At 41.8% G+C, this 17,817-nt stretch overlaps 3 protein-coding genes across 4 annotated transcripts in view; 2 read left to right on the top strand and 1 right to left on the bottom strand.

Annotated features, from left to right (window-relative positions):
- Positions 1 to 4,781, top strand: part of LOC147040844 (uncharacterized) — a 17,364-nt gene extending 12,583 nt beyond the window's left edge. The window contains exons 8-13 of the mRNA XM_085901328.1: positions 127 to 203; positions 495 to 580; positions 1,599 to 1,813; positions 2,566 to 2,637; positions 4,162 to 4,227; positions 4,399 to 4,781. Coding sequence (XP_085757454.1) covers positions 127 to 203; positions 495 to 579 — 162 coding nt within the window. The 3' untranslated portion in view covers position 580; positions 1,599 to 1,813; positions 2,566 to 2,637; positions 4,162 to 4,227; positions 4,399 to 4,781. The remainder of the gene's footprint in view (positions 1 to 126; positions 204 to 494; positions 581 to 1,598; positions 1,814 to 2,565; positions 2,638 to 4,161; positions 4,228 to 4,398) is intronic.
- LOC147040845 (putative acyl-CoA dehydrogenase 6) lies at positions 2,123 to 17,538 on the bottom strand. The gene is made up of 15 exons (XM_085901321.1): positions 17,329 to 17,538; positions 13,620 to 13,740; positions 10,610 to 10,739; positions 10,049 to 10,155; positions 9,784 to 9,951; positions 9,522 to 9,695; positions 8,899 to 9,060; positions 8,674 to 8,824; positions 7,448 to 8,222; positions 7,136 to 7,287; positions 6,546 to 6,657; positions 3,701 to 3,781; positions 3,570 to 3,613; positions 3,437 to 3,506; positions 2,123 to 2,181 (listed from the first exon to the last, which is right to left on the bottom strand). The coding sequence occupies exons 1-9, from the start codon at positions 17,524 to 17,526 to the stop codon at positions 8,132 to 8,134; spliced, it is 1,302 nt and encodes a 433-aa protein (XP_085757447.1). The 5' UTR covers positions 17,527 to 17,538; the 3' UTR covers positions 2,123 to 2,181; positions 3,437 to 3,506; positions 3,570 to 3,613; positions 3,701 to 3,781; positions 6,546 to 6,657; positions 7,136 to 7,287; positions 7,448 to 8,131.
- On the top strand, positions 6,537 to 7,931 carry bet1 (Bet1 golgi vesicular membrane trafficking protein). 2 transcript variants are annotated; one of them, XM_085901334.1, is made up of 4 exons: positions 6,537 to 6,804; positions 6,970 to 7,076; positions 7,181 to 7,237; positions 7,443 to 7,931. In XM_085901334.1, exons 1-4 carry the CDS (start codon positions 6,786 to 6,788, stop codon positions 7,596 to 7,598), a joined length of 339 nt encoding a protein of 112 aa, XP_085757460.1. In that variant the 5' UTR covers positions 6,537 to 6,785; the 3' UTR covers positions 7,599 to 7,931. The 2 variants fall into 2 exon arrangements, with proteins under 2 accessions (XP_085757460.1, XP_085757459.1); XM_085901333.1 differs by having other exon boundaries at positions 6,768 to 6,857.
- Positions 17,539 to 17,817: the final 279 nt, after the last annotated feature.

Raw genomic sequence — 17,817 nt, forward strand, 5'->3', positions numbered from 1 at the left:
GCATAGACTCATTTTCAAATCCCAAACAAATACAAGCATGCAGGTGCACAGTGTACAAGGGTGAAAGTCATCATCTTGACACCTGTAATTTCCGACAGTGGCTCTCCAACTAGCTTGTCTTTACAGGCACGTGTCCTGCGATTGCCCGTTGAGCGAATTCCCCCCATTTCGGCTGCAATAAAGTCTGCAATTGCCAAAGAGAGGTGAAGCCCTCAATTACCTGCCATCTGCTCTGCAGCAAGCCGATGTTTCTTTCGAAAGTTCTTTCAGACATGACACCAAGGAGACGAGGGAGGCCATTGTAACATCCAGTCGTCACAAATTCGCCCCATTTTACGACTACTAAAAAATGGACATGCACGCAAGAAGACAGCAAAGCTTTGAATGATGGAACCACATTTATTTTGTATATGCTCGTTCATAAAATAGCCATTTGCAAAGAATTTCCTTTTTCCCATTTTGTCCAAATTTAATTGGGTGTTTTATCCCTACAGGCAATATTGGAAATCAGCTGCACGTTCAACATCCATTTTCTGCAACGTGTTATCTTTGAGCTGGAGTCCATGCCAGTTGACATAAGGTGAGAGGCGGTGTACGCCCTGGCCCGGTCACCAGACCACTGCAGATCTCATTTTTATTTTTAACTAAACAGGAAGTTCCATCTAAATGGGACAATGTGATTTTTCTGATAAAGTCTGTTAGAGGCTTGTGCATGTTTGCTCTCATTAAACTGATGATTTTTGCCAATAGTCTGGAGAACAACTTTGTCCGATATTCGACATTGATACTAATCTTGCTTGATGCTGATGATTACAGTACATCTGATGCTTGAGTCCAAACAGTATGGAAGAGCATTTCATAATATTTTAGACACAGGGCACTCATGCTCATGTGAACCCACAGTCCTCTTCTCTCCTATGAGGCACAAGTTGTTGCCACGTTGTCTTGCTCTCTCTCTCTTTCGCTCCTTCTGGACTCGTCCTCATTCCCTCGCTCTGCTTTTTTCACTAGTTTCTTTGGCCTTCTCTTTATGCCTCGCAACTGTCTTTATATTACCTTTGGCTGACGCACTCATTTATACAGACATTTCGGATGCACACACACACACAAATTGCAGGATTGTCTCTTAAGCAAACTTTTGCATGTTAAGTGGACATTAACATCAGGAGTCAACGCTTTATTTGGTTGAATTTGTTTTTTGTCTTACGAAATGACCAGTTTACATGACACCCCAACTGTGCTGGCATGACGGAAACAAGGTTCAAGAAGTCCCTTTCTTGGCCACTCTTATTGAAATGGAACAAAAATATTTCAAACTGCAGTCAAGTTCTAGAAAGGCTCTCATAAATACTTTTGAGGGACATCCTCATCTGCAGAAGAAAGAGAAAATGGGGGGGCTCTCTATGTAAACTGTTAAAACCAAAATGTAAATATCAACGTGGATGCAGCATTAAAGAGTATCAAAAATCAATTCCCAATTTATGGTACCCTAACTATTGGTTATTTGCTCAAGAAACCTTTCTTTAGGGTTTTGTTTGTGTAAAGCTAACAAATCAACTCTTGCTTTTTTTTGTTCTTCTCTTGGTTTTTGTGTTCAGACAAAGCATTGGCCCGTCCGCCGTTGTCCCTTTTGCTTCATGAGTGAGACAGCAGCATCCTCTTCTGGTTGAAATGTTGAACAAATGCGCTGGACGTATTTTCCCGACTCTTACATACACGACGGTGGTGTCAAACGCGTCCATTTGAAATGAGCTTTCTCGGGTACCGTACTACTTCCGGTTCACTGAGCCAGGTCTTTGGGTGACCTGAGCAGGTAATGTAAACATTTTCAAGCTTTCTAGTTACCGTTTATCTGTCAATACGTGTATGTACACAATTTAGGGGCATAATTACGAGCTTTTCGATTTTGTTATTAGTCGTTACGTCACTTGAAGCTCGCTAGCTATTCTAAAACAATAACAAAGGTGGCTTGTTGTTAACCAGCGCGCCCACAGGTGGCACTCAGCTGTCAATCATTTGTGAATCAACGAAAACCTTTGACTTCAACGTTGTTTTGTATGTTTTCCACGCAAAAGCTAACGTGGTCGTCTACCTGGACGTGTTACCGTCAAATGTTCTCCAAAGGTACTACTTGCTCTCTATGTAGGCCTTCTTTTTCCCTTCTATGTAGCATTACCGCTCCTGGTGACGAGGGAGGGTCAAAATATTAGGACCACCAACCAGCATGGTCGAAGGAGACTAAATATTCTAAATGTAGTTTTAATCGGTGCTAAATGGTTGTGAAAGATAAATTATAATAAAAATGTAATATAATATCAAGTTTATTTTTTGTCATTTGACCATGAGTCAAGCTTTTTTAACACTCGAAAACATCGAGATTACAAACTTTCACCCTTCAGTTAGTCGAGGCGGAGCTAACTGAACTGTTTGACAGAGGTGGTTGATTTTGACGTCTTTTCTGGGTAAACGGTTTTAGAGCCACAGAGGCGCTTACTGCAATGGGTGCAGTACAACCTGTGCCCAATAGAGGGCACACTGACTTTTTTTTTTTTTCCTGCTTGACAGCATAGGAGAGGTTTGGGGCCCAACGGTGCAGCCAGCCAACCGCTTCGTGGGACCTGCTATTGGACATGTGATGTGAGTATGCAGTGTTCCGTTTGAGGAGCTGATGTACCATGTCTCATTGCAGCACAAGGTGGCCGTGAGTTCACCCACCTCTCCTGTCACTTCTAATGGCACACAAGTGCCACCAGGGGGAAGGTGAGCACATCCAACCAGCTGATATGTCTCACTGGGACAAAAACTAAATGCCAGGTACTGCACAACGTCATAATCACACACTTCTGGAAGTGTTTTCAATGACACTGATGCAAACCAAGTTAGTCATGAATATACATTTTAATAATATTTACGTAACTTGGTTTGCCTCACTGTCATTGAAAACCATGTCCAGAAGTGTGATGATGATGATGTGCAATACCTGGCACTTAGTTTTTGTCCCAGTCAGAGAATTCAGCTGTTTGCATGTGCTCACCTTTCCCTGGTGGCAATTTTGTCATTACAAGTGACATCACAACTGAGCTTGTCAAGGACTTTAGCTGCACAGCCTATCGTTAATATTTGTGTGCAACTAAATTAGTTCCACGCAAACATTGACTGCTCAAATGTTTTCAAATTGGATTTCTGTCCAATAAATTGTTCAAGTGGAATGCAAGTCTTTGTGTTTTATGAGCAAATATGCTTCACTTATTTGATGTCTTTCATGCTTGGTGGTTACAACAGTGGGACTTAGGTTTACAAAAGCTGTTTGAAGTCTTGAGGTGAGAGTTGCCTTTAGTCACTTCCATGGACACAAGTATTTGATTGTTACTCTCCATCTCACATGACTCAAAGTGACTGCAATCAGTTGAGAAAATGCTTTCGGGAGCTAGTTTACCTGCCAATGGAGTAGAAGCACTCGTGGCTAAAGTCAAACTGTGGCAGTCTTCCATCTTTGGACCTGCACTCTGAAATGAAAAGGAACTCCATTTTTAACTGTAGAGTTGCGCTGAAGCAGTTAGTATGCGAACCTCAGACGACCAACAGCAGGCCAGAGACTCAACAAGACGGACACCTGCACACAATTGAGGGGAACAATCAAGCGTCAATTTTCTAAGTATTTTCATGTCTCTATACTGAAAATAGCGGCAGCTTGGAGGACCTTTTTGGAGAATGTCTCTTTGCCCAGCAGGTGGAGGGTCATGGTGATCAAGTCCCAGACAGGATTCTTACTGGAACAGACCTGCATCAGGGGGGGGGGGGAGAGCCCTTTTTTAATAAAACATGCAGCAGGTTTTGGTAGCATGCAAAACCTGGCTGCATTTTAGTCAGGAAGTTGATCACAACTCCATCTGATGGCCTGCACCTAGGACAACAAACTGTTAGGTACTTGGATTCATCCAATTTGTATTTGCAGTAAGTTCAAACCTTGGAGCTAAGCTTTATCTTCACCGGGGAAACTCCCTGCTGCAGGTCCTTTGGCATCACCTGGTGGACAAAAGCAGGAAGCACATGCTAAATGACTTGAGCGCGCCTGTTGCCACTCGGACCGTGATTGTTTCACCTGCTGGAATAAACTTGTCAAACATTTGTGCATGGATGAATGTGCGCGTGTTTCACCAGTGATGACAGCGCTGGACTTTTCTCCAACCACCCACAGCTTGCTGGCCTGAAAGACACGGTCAAAAAGTAAGTATTCGACTTTGAAACTTTAGTGAGCTGGTTTGACTTGGCTACACTTAGAAACACTTAGCCCTGGTCTCCCGTCTACCAGGCAAAGTGTTTCACCACTCGACCATTCTGCCACGAAATTTTCAAAATTTTATTGTGTACTTCAAGCATATCTCCGTATCACCATAGAACTTGATGCTCCAACTTCACCACCCCCCAAGAGCATGGACTACCACGATCTACACATGGAATACAAGGAGAGTTTTTCAACTTCTGTAGACTTTATTTGTGATAAAACAAATACACCCATGGACACAACCAAAAATGTTTAATTCAATTATTTCTTTTTTTATTAGATGATTTGTTGACCAGGAGAACTCCACTTGAAGGCTGATAGTTTGTCCGACTGGCTTTGGAACCTGCAACACATAACCAACCATCAATAGCAAGTTTAATGTTGGTATCAACAGTGATATTACTTCAAAACATTGAGATTGATTCCATATCAAATGATAGATTGACAGCCCTTATTAATGTTTGTGTTAAATCATATGGAACTGTTACGAATAAATTACTTTATAAATTCTGTGTCAATTTTTGTCTATCAACAACCCCGCTTAGAGCTGGTATTGATCTACAAAATGATACAGATTCGATATCACTGACAAACGATACTGGTCGATACAATACCGATTTTGGCTTTGTATATCGAATCCGTATCAAACGCCCGTTTAGAGCTGGTATCGATCTACAAAACGATAGAGATTCGATATTACTGACTAACGATACTGGTCGATACAATACCGATTTTGGCTTTGGATATCGAATCCGTATCAAACGCCCGTTTAGAGCTGGTATCGATCTACAAAACGATAGAGATTCGATACCACAAATGAACGATACCATTCGATATTTCCTAAATTGATGTCGCCTGTTATTGTTCGTCAGTAATATCGAATCTCTATCATTTTGTAGATCGATACCAGCTCTAAACGGGCGTTTGATACGGATTCGACATCCAAAGCCAAAATCGGTATTGTATCGACCAGTATCGTTAGTCAGTAATATCGAATCTCTATCGTTTTGTAGATCGATACCAGCTCTAAACGGGCGTTTGATACGGATTCGATATACAAAGCCAACATAAAACAGATTGTATCGTTGTCAAAATAATATCGATCCGTATCACTTTAGTTAACAATACCATCTTAAAACGCCATGTTGATATGAAATTATCATTTTGCTATCAACATCCAAACTGATACAGAACCTAGAAAATTGTCAGTGTCGATTCCGTATCAATTTGGTGTCTATACCAACATAAAAAGGGCTGTAATCTTTAGTACTGACATCAAAATTGATAAGGAATTTCAATGTCTCAAAGTGATATAGCCAGTATCAAGTAATATTGACACGGAATCGACATCACAACATATCAATACTGTATCAGCATCAATGTGGATACCAAACCTTGTCATCTTGAACAAGTGACCCTAAAGAACAAACATTGGATTATGGAGGAAGGATTGATGAGTTGTATTTGGCATATACAATGTAAAATATACACATGTAAATAATACACACATTTTTTATTTATGTAGTCCATAAATAAACACATAATTTACACAATACAAAACTAGTTTTCTAGTTATAATGGTTTACGCATGTATTCTGAATTTCACCACTAGAGGGCGACAGAGCAATTAGAAACATCCACCAATTTGGTGTCAATACCAACATATATAGCCAGTATCAAGTAATATTGATACAGAATTGACATCACAACATATCATTACTGTGTCAGCATCAATGTCGATACCAAACCTTGTCATCTTGAACAAGTGACCCTAAGGGACAAACAACATTGGATTATGGAGGAACGATTGATGGATAGACAGATAGATGGGTTGTATTTGGCATATAAAATGTACACATGTAAATCTATAAATATACATTTTTTATATATGTAGTCTTTAAATATAGACAATTTACACAATACAAAACTAGTTTTCTAGTTATAATGATTCACGCGTGTATTTCTGAATTCACCACTAGAGAGCGACAGAGCAATTCGAAACATCCACTGACTACCTATTCAGTTGCATGTCATTTGTCCCCCGCAACCTTTAAGAAGCCGACACTTGCATTGTATTAAGTTCCCAATCACCTTTGCCGTTAGCTTTAGCATTCGTACCTCTGCAAAAATGGCGACACCTGAGGCGAATGATGATGCAGTATTCTAGTTTTGGTGCTTTTACATTCCTGTCTGCACATTGATTGTGGAGGAAATCACATGATATATCCTCTACGACAGAATACTCGCGGTTATCACCCACCTGCAATGCAATGTAGCGTTCGCTCTTTTTGGTCCTCGTCGTGCTCTGTTCGATGACGATGACGTGGCCTCTGGTGACGAGCGAAGGAAGCGACTGATCGACTGACAACACTCTAGAAAATACGTGTACAGATAGATTTACAACACGCTACAAAGTACATGTGTGTTGTGGTTTTCATCACTCTTTGTATACACATCACTCACTCAAAGACTCCTAGACACTGTTAACCATTGTTTCGCAATGAGGCGCGGCGGCTTGGGTAAGAAAATGAAGTTTGCATGCTGATTTTTTTTTGTATCGACGAGTTAGCAGGTGAAAATAGCTTTCTAGTGGCCCACATTAATCACATTTAGTCGGTTTCCAAATGTATTTGCCAGTGAATGGCAACTGAATAAAGACGCACTCGTGGTTCGATTTGCTCTAGGTGATGGACCTTCTGGAAACTATGTCGCAAGTGGATACAGCGTGTACGAAGAGGAAAATGAACACTTACAGGAGGGACTGAGAGCTAAAGTCAGCGCTTTGAAAAGTGTAAGAAAGTTCAAACTCACCAACAAATAGGACATGATGCTAATTGACTGCAAACTCACCAACAAATAGGATATGATGCTAATTGACTGCACGTTTGTTTTCAGCTGTCAATCGATATCGGAACGGAAGTGAAGTATCAGAATAAAATGCTGGATGAGATGGTGAGTTTACAGTCATGGTTCAGCACTGCTGACATGAAACGCGTTGAAGTCTGCATGCTTAATGGGAAAAATATGTACGTAAATAATTCTTCACAGTCAGCACCCAAAGGAGACAAAATGTTAGTACGTGTTTAAACAATGAAACAACCAAGCTGAGTGAATTGTTTCAATGAAGAATTCCATTTGTCCCCATTTCCCCAATTAGGATACAGACTTTGACTCCACAGGCGGCCTGCTCGGCGCCACCATCGGCCGAGTCAAACAGCTGTCCAGAGGCAGTCAGACCAAACTGCTGTGCTACATGCTGCTCTTCTGCTTTTTTGTCTTCTTTGTACTCTACTGGTTCATCAAGTTGAGGTGACAGCTGGAACCTGTTGGACTTTGAACACACCTCTCAAAATATAGACGATAACTTGATTACGAGTTGAGTAATCGGTGCCATAGTTCAGAAATGAGGAATGGATCCGTGTATGTTCTTATCATTTGTTCATTATGCATAACACTGAGAGCAACTGCGGTATGTGTTACACAGAAATGAATGGCTATATTACAGACTACATTTGTGGGGGAAAAGCAGCAAAAATATGAAATGTGATCTCAATGTAAATAATTATTCTTATGATCTTTTTAACCATTCAACATTTATCAGGCGTTTCCTTCAATTAAAGCTGGCATTGTCACGTGTGCAAAAAAACATTGTGTAGAGGTGAATCAATAGTTACAAAATGCTAATTGAACATATGCCTTACCTCAAGCAGTCAAAATGAACATACTCTTTAGAGTCGGCTAAACAGCACTTCGGTGATTAACTTTTTTTCACGTCAAAATTAGTTTTAGAAGTTCCCATTATCAAGGAAATTGATGGAGAAAATCATTGAAGAGCGTCCTCTGTCATCACATCCTGGGTAGAATGTCCATGTATTTGCAGATGATTCCGAGCATGACCTCATCAGCCCCTGCACCAATGGACATTAACCTGCAATCTCTGTTGACAAAATGGAGTTAGCAAGGACTTGTTTGTCTTTGCAAACTACAACCAGATGTCACTAGATGTCAGTACAATTTCATGTAAGGACCACTTCAGGTTTTTTTTTTTTTACTTAACACAAGCGGCCTCAAGACATATCTCTTAGTAGCCAGTTATAATAACAGTTGCCCAGCAACATGATTTAGTGGCTGGTTTTTTTTTTAGATAACTTTTTTTGAGATAACAAGTATAAACTTGGCTGAAAACAATGGCCAGCGTGGTTAGTACACACTGTGCTGCAAATGACTGGAAACAAGTTTAAACAGGCTACACGCACAGCTAGAAGCTTCATTCTGTTTAATGATACTTAATCTGTTGAATGTATTCTATTTGTATTTAAGTCTGCGGTCCTCATAACACAATTTGAGGATCACATACAACATAGACATTTGCTCTCAAAGATACATACCTGTAAAATCTGCTAACCAGCACATTAGCGGTGTAGCCCATTCCTCCCCAGTACTGGAGACAGCTGTCACCCACTTCCCTGGCCAGGCGCCCTCCTTTTAATTTAGCCATGGATGCCATCTTGGTGACGTCATTGCCTTTGATATACAATGCTGAACGCAACACCAAGTGAGATATTCAGGCATGGTCTTCATTATTTGAGAACTGGAAGATAATTGGAGCTTACCTGTGGCCTGGTAAAGGAGGGCACGCAGCAGCTCCACCTCCGTCTGCAGCTCGGCCAGCTTGAAATGGACCGCCTGATGGTGGAGGACCGGCTGATTGAAGATGGTCCTCTGTCGAGTGTAATGAATGGTCTCCTGGATGACGACGTCCATCGCCGTCAGGACTAGAGGTAGGGGAAAATGAGAACATTTACTGTGAGCATGACCGCTTTGGACTGGTTTCCTTTTATGATTAAAAATGCACAACGTTCCCAAATTCTGCATTCACAAAAGAGAAAGATGCTCAGTTGCAGCAACTCAAAATGTCACCAACACCTCACAGTATGACACAGCGCAGTTCCAAACCACTCCCTGGGCCACACTCCACTAAACACAGCTAAATTAAAAAATTCCATCTCGGAGCGGTTCACTTTTTTGCCAAGTTCTTCAGAAAACATTATCGGTCGCTTGTCAAAATTAAACACAAACAAACCTCCTTAACCGAGATTGATGGATTAACCTTACGTGAACTCAACCTCCTTGTTGATTTGCTTGGCAGTACAAAGGAAATCGTCATAAAACATAGCGCTGATCGTAACATTCGTGGGAAATGGATGCCATGAAATGAGAAGGAAAGTTCTCTCACTATTGGCCACAGCCCAGAGCCTTTCTTCTTGGAATTGGAGCATCTGATAGGTGAAGCCCATGCCTTCCTGGCCAATGACGTTCTTGCAGGGAACTCGGACATCTTCGAAAAACACTTGGGCTGTGTCCGACGACCACATGCCCAGCTTGTCAATCTTGCGGGCGATTTGCACTCCTAAAAGGGGGAAAAGGCGAGCAAAGATGATAACCGGCCCCCTCCGACAACTTGTTTTGATAGCGGCGGCGTTATACGCTGATCCTACCGGGCAGATTCATGGGCAAGCAAATGAGGGATTTGTTCCTGTGTGGGGGGCCGTCACTGGTGTTGGCGAGGAGACACATCCAGTCCGCCTGGGTGCCAGTGGTGGTCCACATCTTGCCGCCGTTGATCACGTATTCGTCCCCCTTTCTCACCGCCTTCGTCTTAATGTCTGCATCAACGGCAGGTGGAATGTGATAAAAACACAAGACGTCGGGAGGTGATGAACATTTTCTCTGCCAATCCAAGATGCAAAGACAGGAACTTACTCGACACATCAGAACCTGCCCCGACTTCGCTAACGCCGAGGCAGGCAACTTTATCCCCCAGAATGCTGGGAAGCAGAAACTCTTTCTTCAGCTCAGCTGAGCCAAACCTGCACAAGCACACAATTGACAAGTTACTAGTTTGGTTTATGAAGGAAACAAAATTGACTTTTTGGAAAAAAAAATAGACATATCCTGTCTGTCAGGCTTGAGGCAATTTTTTCTTCAATACTGTCTTGTTATTTTATCCTCGTTTGGGGCAAGAATTGTTCCCCTAATTAAACTCATGAGAATTTGTCGCCTGTCAGATGAAGTCACTTTATCACAAGAAAATAACAGCAAAAGGCAACATGAGGGGAAAAATGTCACTAAGAAAGATTCTTGTGTGATTCATAACTGGATCACATACTGAATATTTTTTTCCCTCGCAGTAAAAGAGACCAACCAGCGTTGGAGGCAGATTAGCACCAAGGCTAAATCTGCATCTCCACACAGATATGACGCAAAAGTAGGCGGACGGTGAGAACACAGGATTTAAGTCGTGCAGGTTTTCAGGGTTATTACCTGGCCAGCGCAGGCGTAGTCATGTCTGTCTGAACGCCGATGGCCATGGGGATGCCTCCGCAACGGATGTGACCCAGCTCCTCGGACACCGCTACGCTGTAGCTGTAGTCCAGTCCTAAGCCTCCATACTCTGAGAAAAAAACAACAACACTTCTTAAGATTAGCTTTCTTGCATTCCTTTAGAGTTGCAACTTATGACCTAGATAAAAAAAAATCACGGTCAGGTGGATGCACAAGACTAACAGATTATAGTCGTCAACGTGAGATGAAATGAAAACAAATGTCTATTTGTTACTCAAAAACCGTCAGTATATAATGGACTTGAAGAGTGTGAAATAAAACACCACTTTGTTACATCCGCTCCTTTCATCATTGTTTTCGAGAGCTTGTTTCCTTACAAAACTAACAACCTGTATTGACACAAATGTGTCGAATGTTGTTTAAAGAAGCGAGAGACATTTTGCTGAGTTTAAAAGTGCTCATGTCAGCCAATTAAATTGGTTGGTCGATTAATTGCTCATCATCATTTAATGTTGGCCTGGTAAATACAAGCTGGCAATAAACTACTCCAAGTTGAGATGTCCAGTGCATGGCGATTATTAGCACTGCCCGACAATGAGCAATTAGGGGCAATTTTACCACCGCATTGTGCAACCCTTGCATCTGTGCCACCCGCCTGACTAGTTATGGAATAATGAACAGCACTGTCAGCGATAGACGCGCCTTAGTAGGACAATCGGGAAATTGGGGACATGCGTACAAGTGAGCGAGAGTAGGCCGAGCAAACTCAAAGTGTGGGGGTAGCCAAAACTAAGAGGAAACAGGTGCAGCTGGAAACCCTGCGGTGGATCATGTGGACAGAAGGAAGCGCTGAAGTTTATCCCGCTTAAAACTGAACAGCGGGCCGTCGAGAAAAATACACAAGCAAAAGAAAAACAAACAAGTATGCTTCAAATCTCAATTGTCCATCCTATAGCCTCGATGCTTCTCTCTGGCGGGCGGCGGATGTTCTTCGGCGTTGACCCTCATCGGCTGTTCTTCGGCGGTGATAGATAATACCGATCGATCGCATGCGTCACTATCGCAATCAGATCCCGTACTATATGTGACGACATCATGCGTTAGTAATGTGAGTGGGGAAAACCAAACGATGACATGAATTCGTCAGAGTATTACTAAAGCAGGGATCATACGGGCAAAACGGATGGGAAAGAATTTGGGCTGCCAGTTCCTATCTGTCAAGCAGCTCGGCGTTGCCATGGTGTGAAAGACGGGTTCTTCCCTGTCAGGGCAGAGGAAGCCAGGCAGGGTGCCAAGGGTCATCACTGTCCTTTCCCCCGGCGCGGCTGTCTAAGGAAAACTTCCTGTTCCCGTGTTTTGACAGGTAACGCGGACTTTCCGTGCACACGCAAACCATGGCTGCAAAAAAAAAAAAAAGGTACACGGGCCTCTTTTAGACGGCCAAAGCGAAGGAGATTCTGACAAGCATAGTTTAGAGCTTGACTGTATTTAATCCATTTCGTTCCTAATTTGGAATCCTCGAGGCCCTAAGAGACTAAAAACTGTTATGTAAAACTGAGTGCAAACAGGGCAATCTCAGATTTGTCAATGCCAAACTAAGACGTCGCCTTTTTGGGGAAGCAACGGGGCATGTCTGCTCAAGCCCGACTTTTCTATGTAGTTTAAATTGGACCATGTGAAATGTAGGTCATGTCAACACGTCAGTGGTTGTTTGTTAAAGTGACAGTTAGGCTTCCACAAATTGCATTGACTTTAGATGTCATTTTCTAAGACACCCAAAGAGGTAGATTAATTTAATTCGTGTCTACCCGTGCTTCCATGGCAAATGCTTCAAATATCTCCATGTTTTTATTGTGTGGCGAGCGCATCACCGCAAGGATTCTTTACTACTACCTGATAATTGAATGGAGTCGTTGCACAGTCGTCCCTCAGGTCATCGTTCTGTAATCCTCTCAACTAATGCTCGAGGTGTGTGCACTCAGCACATTTTAATTCCCTGGCGAGCTGAGCTCTCTTCCCTGAGCTGAGCTGGGCACAACTGATGAAACCTAAAGACTTAAAGTGTGTAGATTGTTTCCTGTTTATGCTATGAAGGAAAGCAACTCATTTATGGGATTAAAGAAAACATTGAAATTCGCCGTAGAAGCGATGCAAAAAACTGCTGTTGAGCTTAAAGGCAAAAGGGAAAAAACCCATAAATCCGATTTTTAATAAGATAGCAAAGCCCTTATACCCGCTTCACGTAGACGTTGGTAGACTTTTACATTTTCACAACAGAATTGGCACAAAATAACGGGCCACTGGTTTCCATTGTTGGCTGAGTGAAAAAAGTTGAGAAATGAACCCACATTTTTGTTGCAGAACAACCGTTGCGTGGAAGCCTGACTCTCTGCATTTGGAAAAAGAAAAGTCGTTCGCAACTCCAGACTCCATCAGTGACACATCTGGGTGCCCATCTGGTTTCCATTTTAACCGACAGCTGCTGCAGGAAGTCGGTACGACGCTTCAAAGCCACGCTCATCAGAATGCTTGATCGTCACAGAGAGACGAAATGAAACAATTCAAATACGAGGACCAGTGCGCTGCTCTACTACAGCGAGTTGCGTCACCATTTTTCAACATATGTTTTGATGTGTTATTCACTCTTGCCTCTTTTCAATTCTTCAATACGGTGCACATTAATCATGAAAATGAGAAGTGATCCAGAAAACGCACGTCACTGGGATTGCAGCCCCAATGAGTAATCACTCTCATTAATTACTACATGCTTTGAATCATTTCAACTGTGTCAGAAAATGTCTCAGCGCTACTGCAGAGACACGCGCTTGCGATTGACACATTCTATCCCGACCAAACAAAACACATGCTCCGGGTTGCATTTGAAAAGTAGTTTGACTGCTATTTTGCTGATGAGCGTGTCTAAACAAGGTAACAACGTGTCACTGAGACAAGGGCGGAGCTCTCGAGCTCAAACAAATGCACATCTCACCAACTGGCTTGTTGACTCCAAGGAAGCCAGCGTTTCCTAAAATCTTGAAGATTTTATGGGCTGGGAACTTTCCCTCCGCTTCCCACTGATCCACATAAGGGTTGATCTCCTGGTCGATGATCTGTGGGGAAAAGGTGGACCTGCGTGAATATTCAAGCGCGTGTGCTATCTTTCGTCCAACCCGAAAGAATCTCCATTCCAAGAGGAAAAATTAAATGTACGGCATCACAAGTATCATATCACGCATTGGTATACCACCTAAAGTCCATGTAATCTATTCCGAGCAGACAGCCACAAAATGCGTTTCATATCAATGAATAGAGAGCAGCCTGCAAAAATGCATTACACGGTGAATACAGTGACAGAATACATGGCACACACACATTGGGTAGATGTTGCTGACATACAATATAGCAAAAGCAGATGTGCTATTTGGCTCAAATCCCAATCCGGAGCGTTGAAGAGTAAAATACGTGCTGAAAAAAGAACCGGAGAGATGATGATGGCAAGGCATTCAGACAGATATTAAATAAATATAAATGAATATCTTTGACGGAATAGATATGGGCGGCCCCAAAATGTTTGAACAAAGTGCTGAAACAAAGCAGGACAGCATATTTTCGGAGTTGGGTGGACGTAGTGCATTTTCTCATCCACAGGTCAACATGCAAAAGGTCAACTCTAACAGCATCATGTTCGCTTGTATAACAATTGTGTCAAACAATTGACTCGCAGAGGAGGAAACAATGGACTTGAGTAATTGTTCTACTGAATTTTGCATTATATTCTTCAACCTGGAGAGCAATCGCTCTTCAGCCGCAAGCGCAGTCGTGATTCATCTCGTCTTTATCAGAGCGGCGGATTGGGTGAGTCATGAACCAAAATGCGAAAAGAGTGAAGAGCAGGTCGACAATTGGTTTGTAAAATTAAAGTTCGAGTGGCTAGACTTTGGCAACGTGATTCATTTGAGGAATCGGGAAGTGGTTCGCAGCTGGAGAAGTGCTTGGGAATGAGCAACCTATTGTGACGTTTCAACAGCACTATTTCTGTGACTACTCGTAACCCAAAGTATAGGCAGTCTTTATCATATTTGAAAAATGACTCGGCAGCCTCACTTTTTTGTGCCTTTCAAAAGAAATTACGCTCCCTACTTACATAGAATCGATATTTAGTGATGATGGGAATCATTAAGTAAGCCTCAACCAATAAGACGAGCTAAATGAGGCGTCCGCATTATGAAGGATTATGGACTCTACTCCCTCCTCTTTTATTGCCCTTTCATTAAGCCATTCAGACAAGTCTGCACTAGCAAGTGAAAGCATAACCTTGAAAAGCCCGGGCCTCGGCAAACCTGCTTTAGCACTCGTGAGAACAAACCCAAAAAACACAAGCGGTAGTTGCCATTATTCCAAGGTCAAACCATCCGTGTTCAAAGTTCAAATCCTGAGGAGGGAAAGGGAGGGACGACCGTGCTCTGGAACGGGAAACAGGCGGCACATTGGCGAGGGATGCTGCATGGTTTCACAAAGGTTATTGTGGACTAATTGTGTTACATACCACGACGCTTTCACATCAGCAGACTGGTGTGCTAAGCCAGGGTCAAGAACATTACATTATCAGGTCCTGCAGCAAGCCAGACATAAAACACAGCAGTGACCTTTGTTATGATAACTTAACAAATTCAGCCAATACAAAACGAGGCCATTCTAAAATGGTTCCAATTGTGGCTATATTATTCATCAAAATAATAAAATGAAGCATTAAATTCAAAGTCTGACTACATTGGCTAACCAGGATAAGAAGCTAATGTATCATAACAACATTACAGCAAAAGTAAGAAGCACAAACCGAGAAAAACATGGCCAAACAATTCTGCAGGGCCATGCACATAGCTTTGGCTAAATCTTCATCATTGAAAAGCTCTGTCTTTATTGAAGCAGACATTCACACACTCAAAAGGAGGATTTCCCGTTTTACATTGATGGTTTGTTTTTGTTGCTCATTCTGTAAACACCCAAGTGCCAACAGTACAAGCGGGGGAAACGTTGGCACGGTGCAAGTCCGACCTTGAATTCTCACCGAGGGATTTCCTATGACTCAATTTATATACAATGCCATCTTTTACATGATGCTACAGAGGATTCTTTTAATAAACCACACGGCCTGTAGTTCCTTTTCCCGCCCTAACAACATATTGTCCTGTATTTCCCTTTCACATTTTCATCCTTCCCATATTGCCTGTGCTAGTTTATTTTCAACCTCCCGGCATCCTTTGAAGGTTTAGTCACACAGTACGCTTCCCTCCGTTTACCGCAACGTCTCCGCTGTCTGCCCTAAATTTGGCTGCTGTTGTTATTTTTACCTTTCTTATCTACACGTCTGTCTGCTTTTAAAAATCGACGACTAAATACTGAGGCACTGGGGTTTTTTTTTTTTTTTCAATTTATAAAATATGTAACCGGAACAGAACTGAATAACATTGTAGAAAACAAAACATACATGCCAAAAGGTGTCCCATAATTATTATTATGAGCATAAAAACAGAATAAGCATGATGACTGGTCAGAATCATGTCAAGGTAAACAATAGGTTTTAAGAAATCAGTATTTCATCTAAATATTCCAACTTCTTTGTTACCCTAATGATTATATCCTTGTGACTTTGACTCTTTGCTGTATCATAGCCCCAAATGACTAATTGTATGAATGGCAGTAATGGGGGGGGGGGGGGGGGGGGGGATGTGTGAACTAACAAAACAAACCGGAGCCCTCATGCACGTAATATGACGTCTTATAGCAGACTTGCACCGTTACTTTCCACACGTTCCCAATCTTACAAAACCAAAAAGTTGTGAAATGTGCGTATCTAGCTACGATATCTGATGGGCAGCTTCACAAATCAAAACATAACAGTCTATTTGAGAAAAAAAACACAAGCAAAAAACAGAGTGTTGCCTCACTGCACATTTAAGATGATGTACTGTAGACTGCATTGATTTAGCTTAGCGTCTGGGGACTGAGACTATAAACCGACATTGGAAAGCAGAGGGCAACGAAGCACATAACCTGACTGCTAAATTTATAACTACTATCAAGTATAAAATCAAAACAACGGGCAAACAGGCAAAGAGTAATGATTTCGTTTCCTAGTGGATCTGAAGCCACGAGAGACCTTTGGAAGAAAAAAAAACATGTATTTGGATGCAGTCATATTTCTTTAAACCAGACGCTACGTGATGGAAGACACATGAACTGATGCCTGTTAAGCAAAGTTATGTAATATTTAGCGTTGCTGCAACCAGTCGGTTGGTGACTGTTTAAAAAAAAAAAGGCCAGAGTTGATTTCCAGTTCTACTGTTCATACACTGACTGGCCACAGCATAAACTAATTGTGTTCAACAAACGCGCTACAGTACATTATTATATATTACATAATATATATATTATATATAGCATATATTCAACAATTTTGCTACAGCTGAATGTTAAATTTGAAGAATGTTTGCTGTGTACAGGTGTACCAATTGAGGTCTGTACGGTATTTCATAAAGTGACTTCACATTGACCTCTTACCCACTTTTAATGCGCTCGAGCTTGTTTGCAGCAACGTTGGACATTACATCCTGTGACACGGAGGTATTAAATAAAATATAAACTTTTGTTTTCATAACTCTCAAAATTTGCTTCATATCATGAGTCTCCAGTCGTACCTTTCTGAGGGATTCTTTTAACGCTATGTGCTCGGGTGTGTAGAGTAGATGGTCGAACGAGGTCTCCGGGGTGCTGCTTGCAACCTTTTGGGACGAAACATGGTCAGCAAACGAGCGGACGCCAAACGAAGCACATTTGTAGAAAGGACGGATGCGAACGAGCTCGTTTAAAAGCACGGAGCCACAGCACAGCGCCATTGTTGTTTTTCATTAAGTTGCGCACGCGCAGAAGCAGTACATCGGAACCTAAACTGTCAAATGAAAAATAAGATTGTTGATGAACAACAACAACAAAAACAACAACAACAATAATAATAATAATAATAATAATTAGTAGTAGTAGTAGTACTAGTAGCAGGAGTAGTAGGAGTAGCTACTACTCGTACTACTACTACTAAATATCGTTATAAATATTTGATTTTTTTTTTAGCCCAGGTACTGCTAAGCTTTAACATTCAGAAATGATTGGTGGAAACAGGTTGAGTTATA

The sequence above is a fragment of the Syngnathus leptorhynchus genome, chromosome 20 (genome assembly GCF_054491065.1).
Source record: "Syngnathus leptorhynchus isolate UIUO chromosome 20, UIUO_Slep, whole genome shotgun sequence".
NCBI lineage: Eukaryota > Metazoa > Chordata > Actinopteri > Syngnathiformes > Syngnathidae > Syngnathus > Syngnathus leptorhynchus.

Coding starts and splice junctions, on each gene's coding strand:
- LOC147040845 (XM_085901321.1), bottom strand. CDS start 17,526: ATGGCGCTGTGCTGTGGCTCCGTGCTTTTAAACGAGCTCGTTCGCATC. Junction 9,696..9,783: donor CTTGCCCATGAATCTGCCCG/GTAGGATCAGCG, acceptor TCCCCCTTTTAG/GAGTGCAAATCGCCCGCAAG. Junction 8,223..8,673: donor CTGGTTAGCAGATTTTACAG/GTATGTATCTTT, acceptor TTTTGTCAACAG/AGATTGCAGGTTAATGTCCA.
- bet1 (XM_085901333.1), top strand. CDS start 6,824: ATGCTGATTTTTTTTTGTATCGACGAGTTAGCAG. Junction 6,858..6,969: donor TTGTATCGACGAGTTAGCAG/GTGAAAATAGCT, acceptor GATTTGCTCTAG/GTGATGGACCTTCTGGAAAC. Junction 7,077..7,180: donor AAGTCAGCGCTTTGAAAAGT/GTAAGAAAGTTC, acceptor GTTTGTTTTCAG/CTGTCAATCGATATCGGAAC.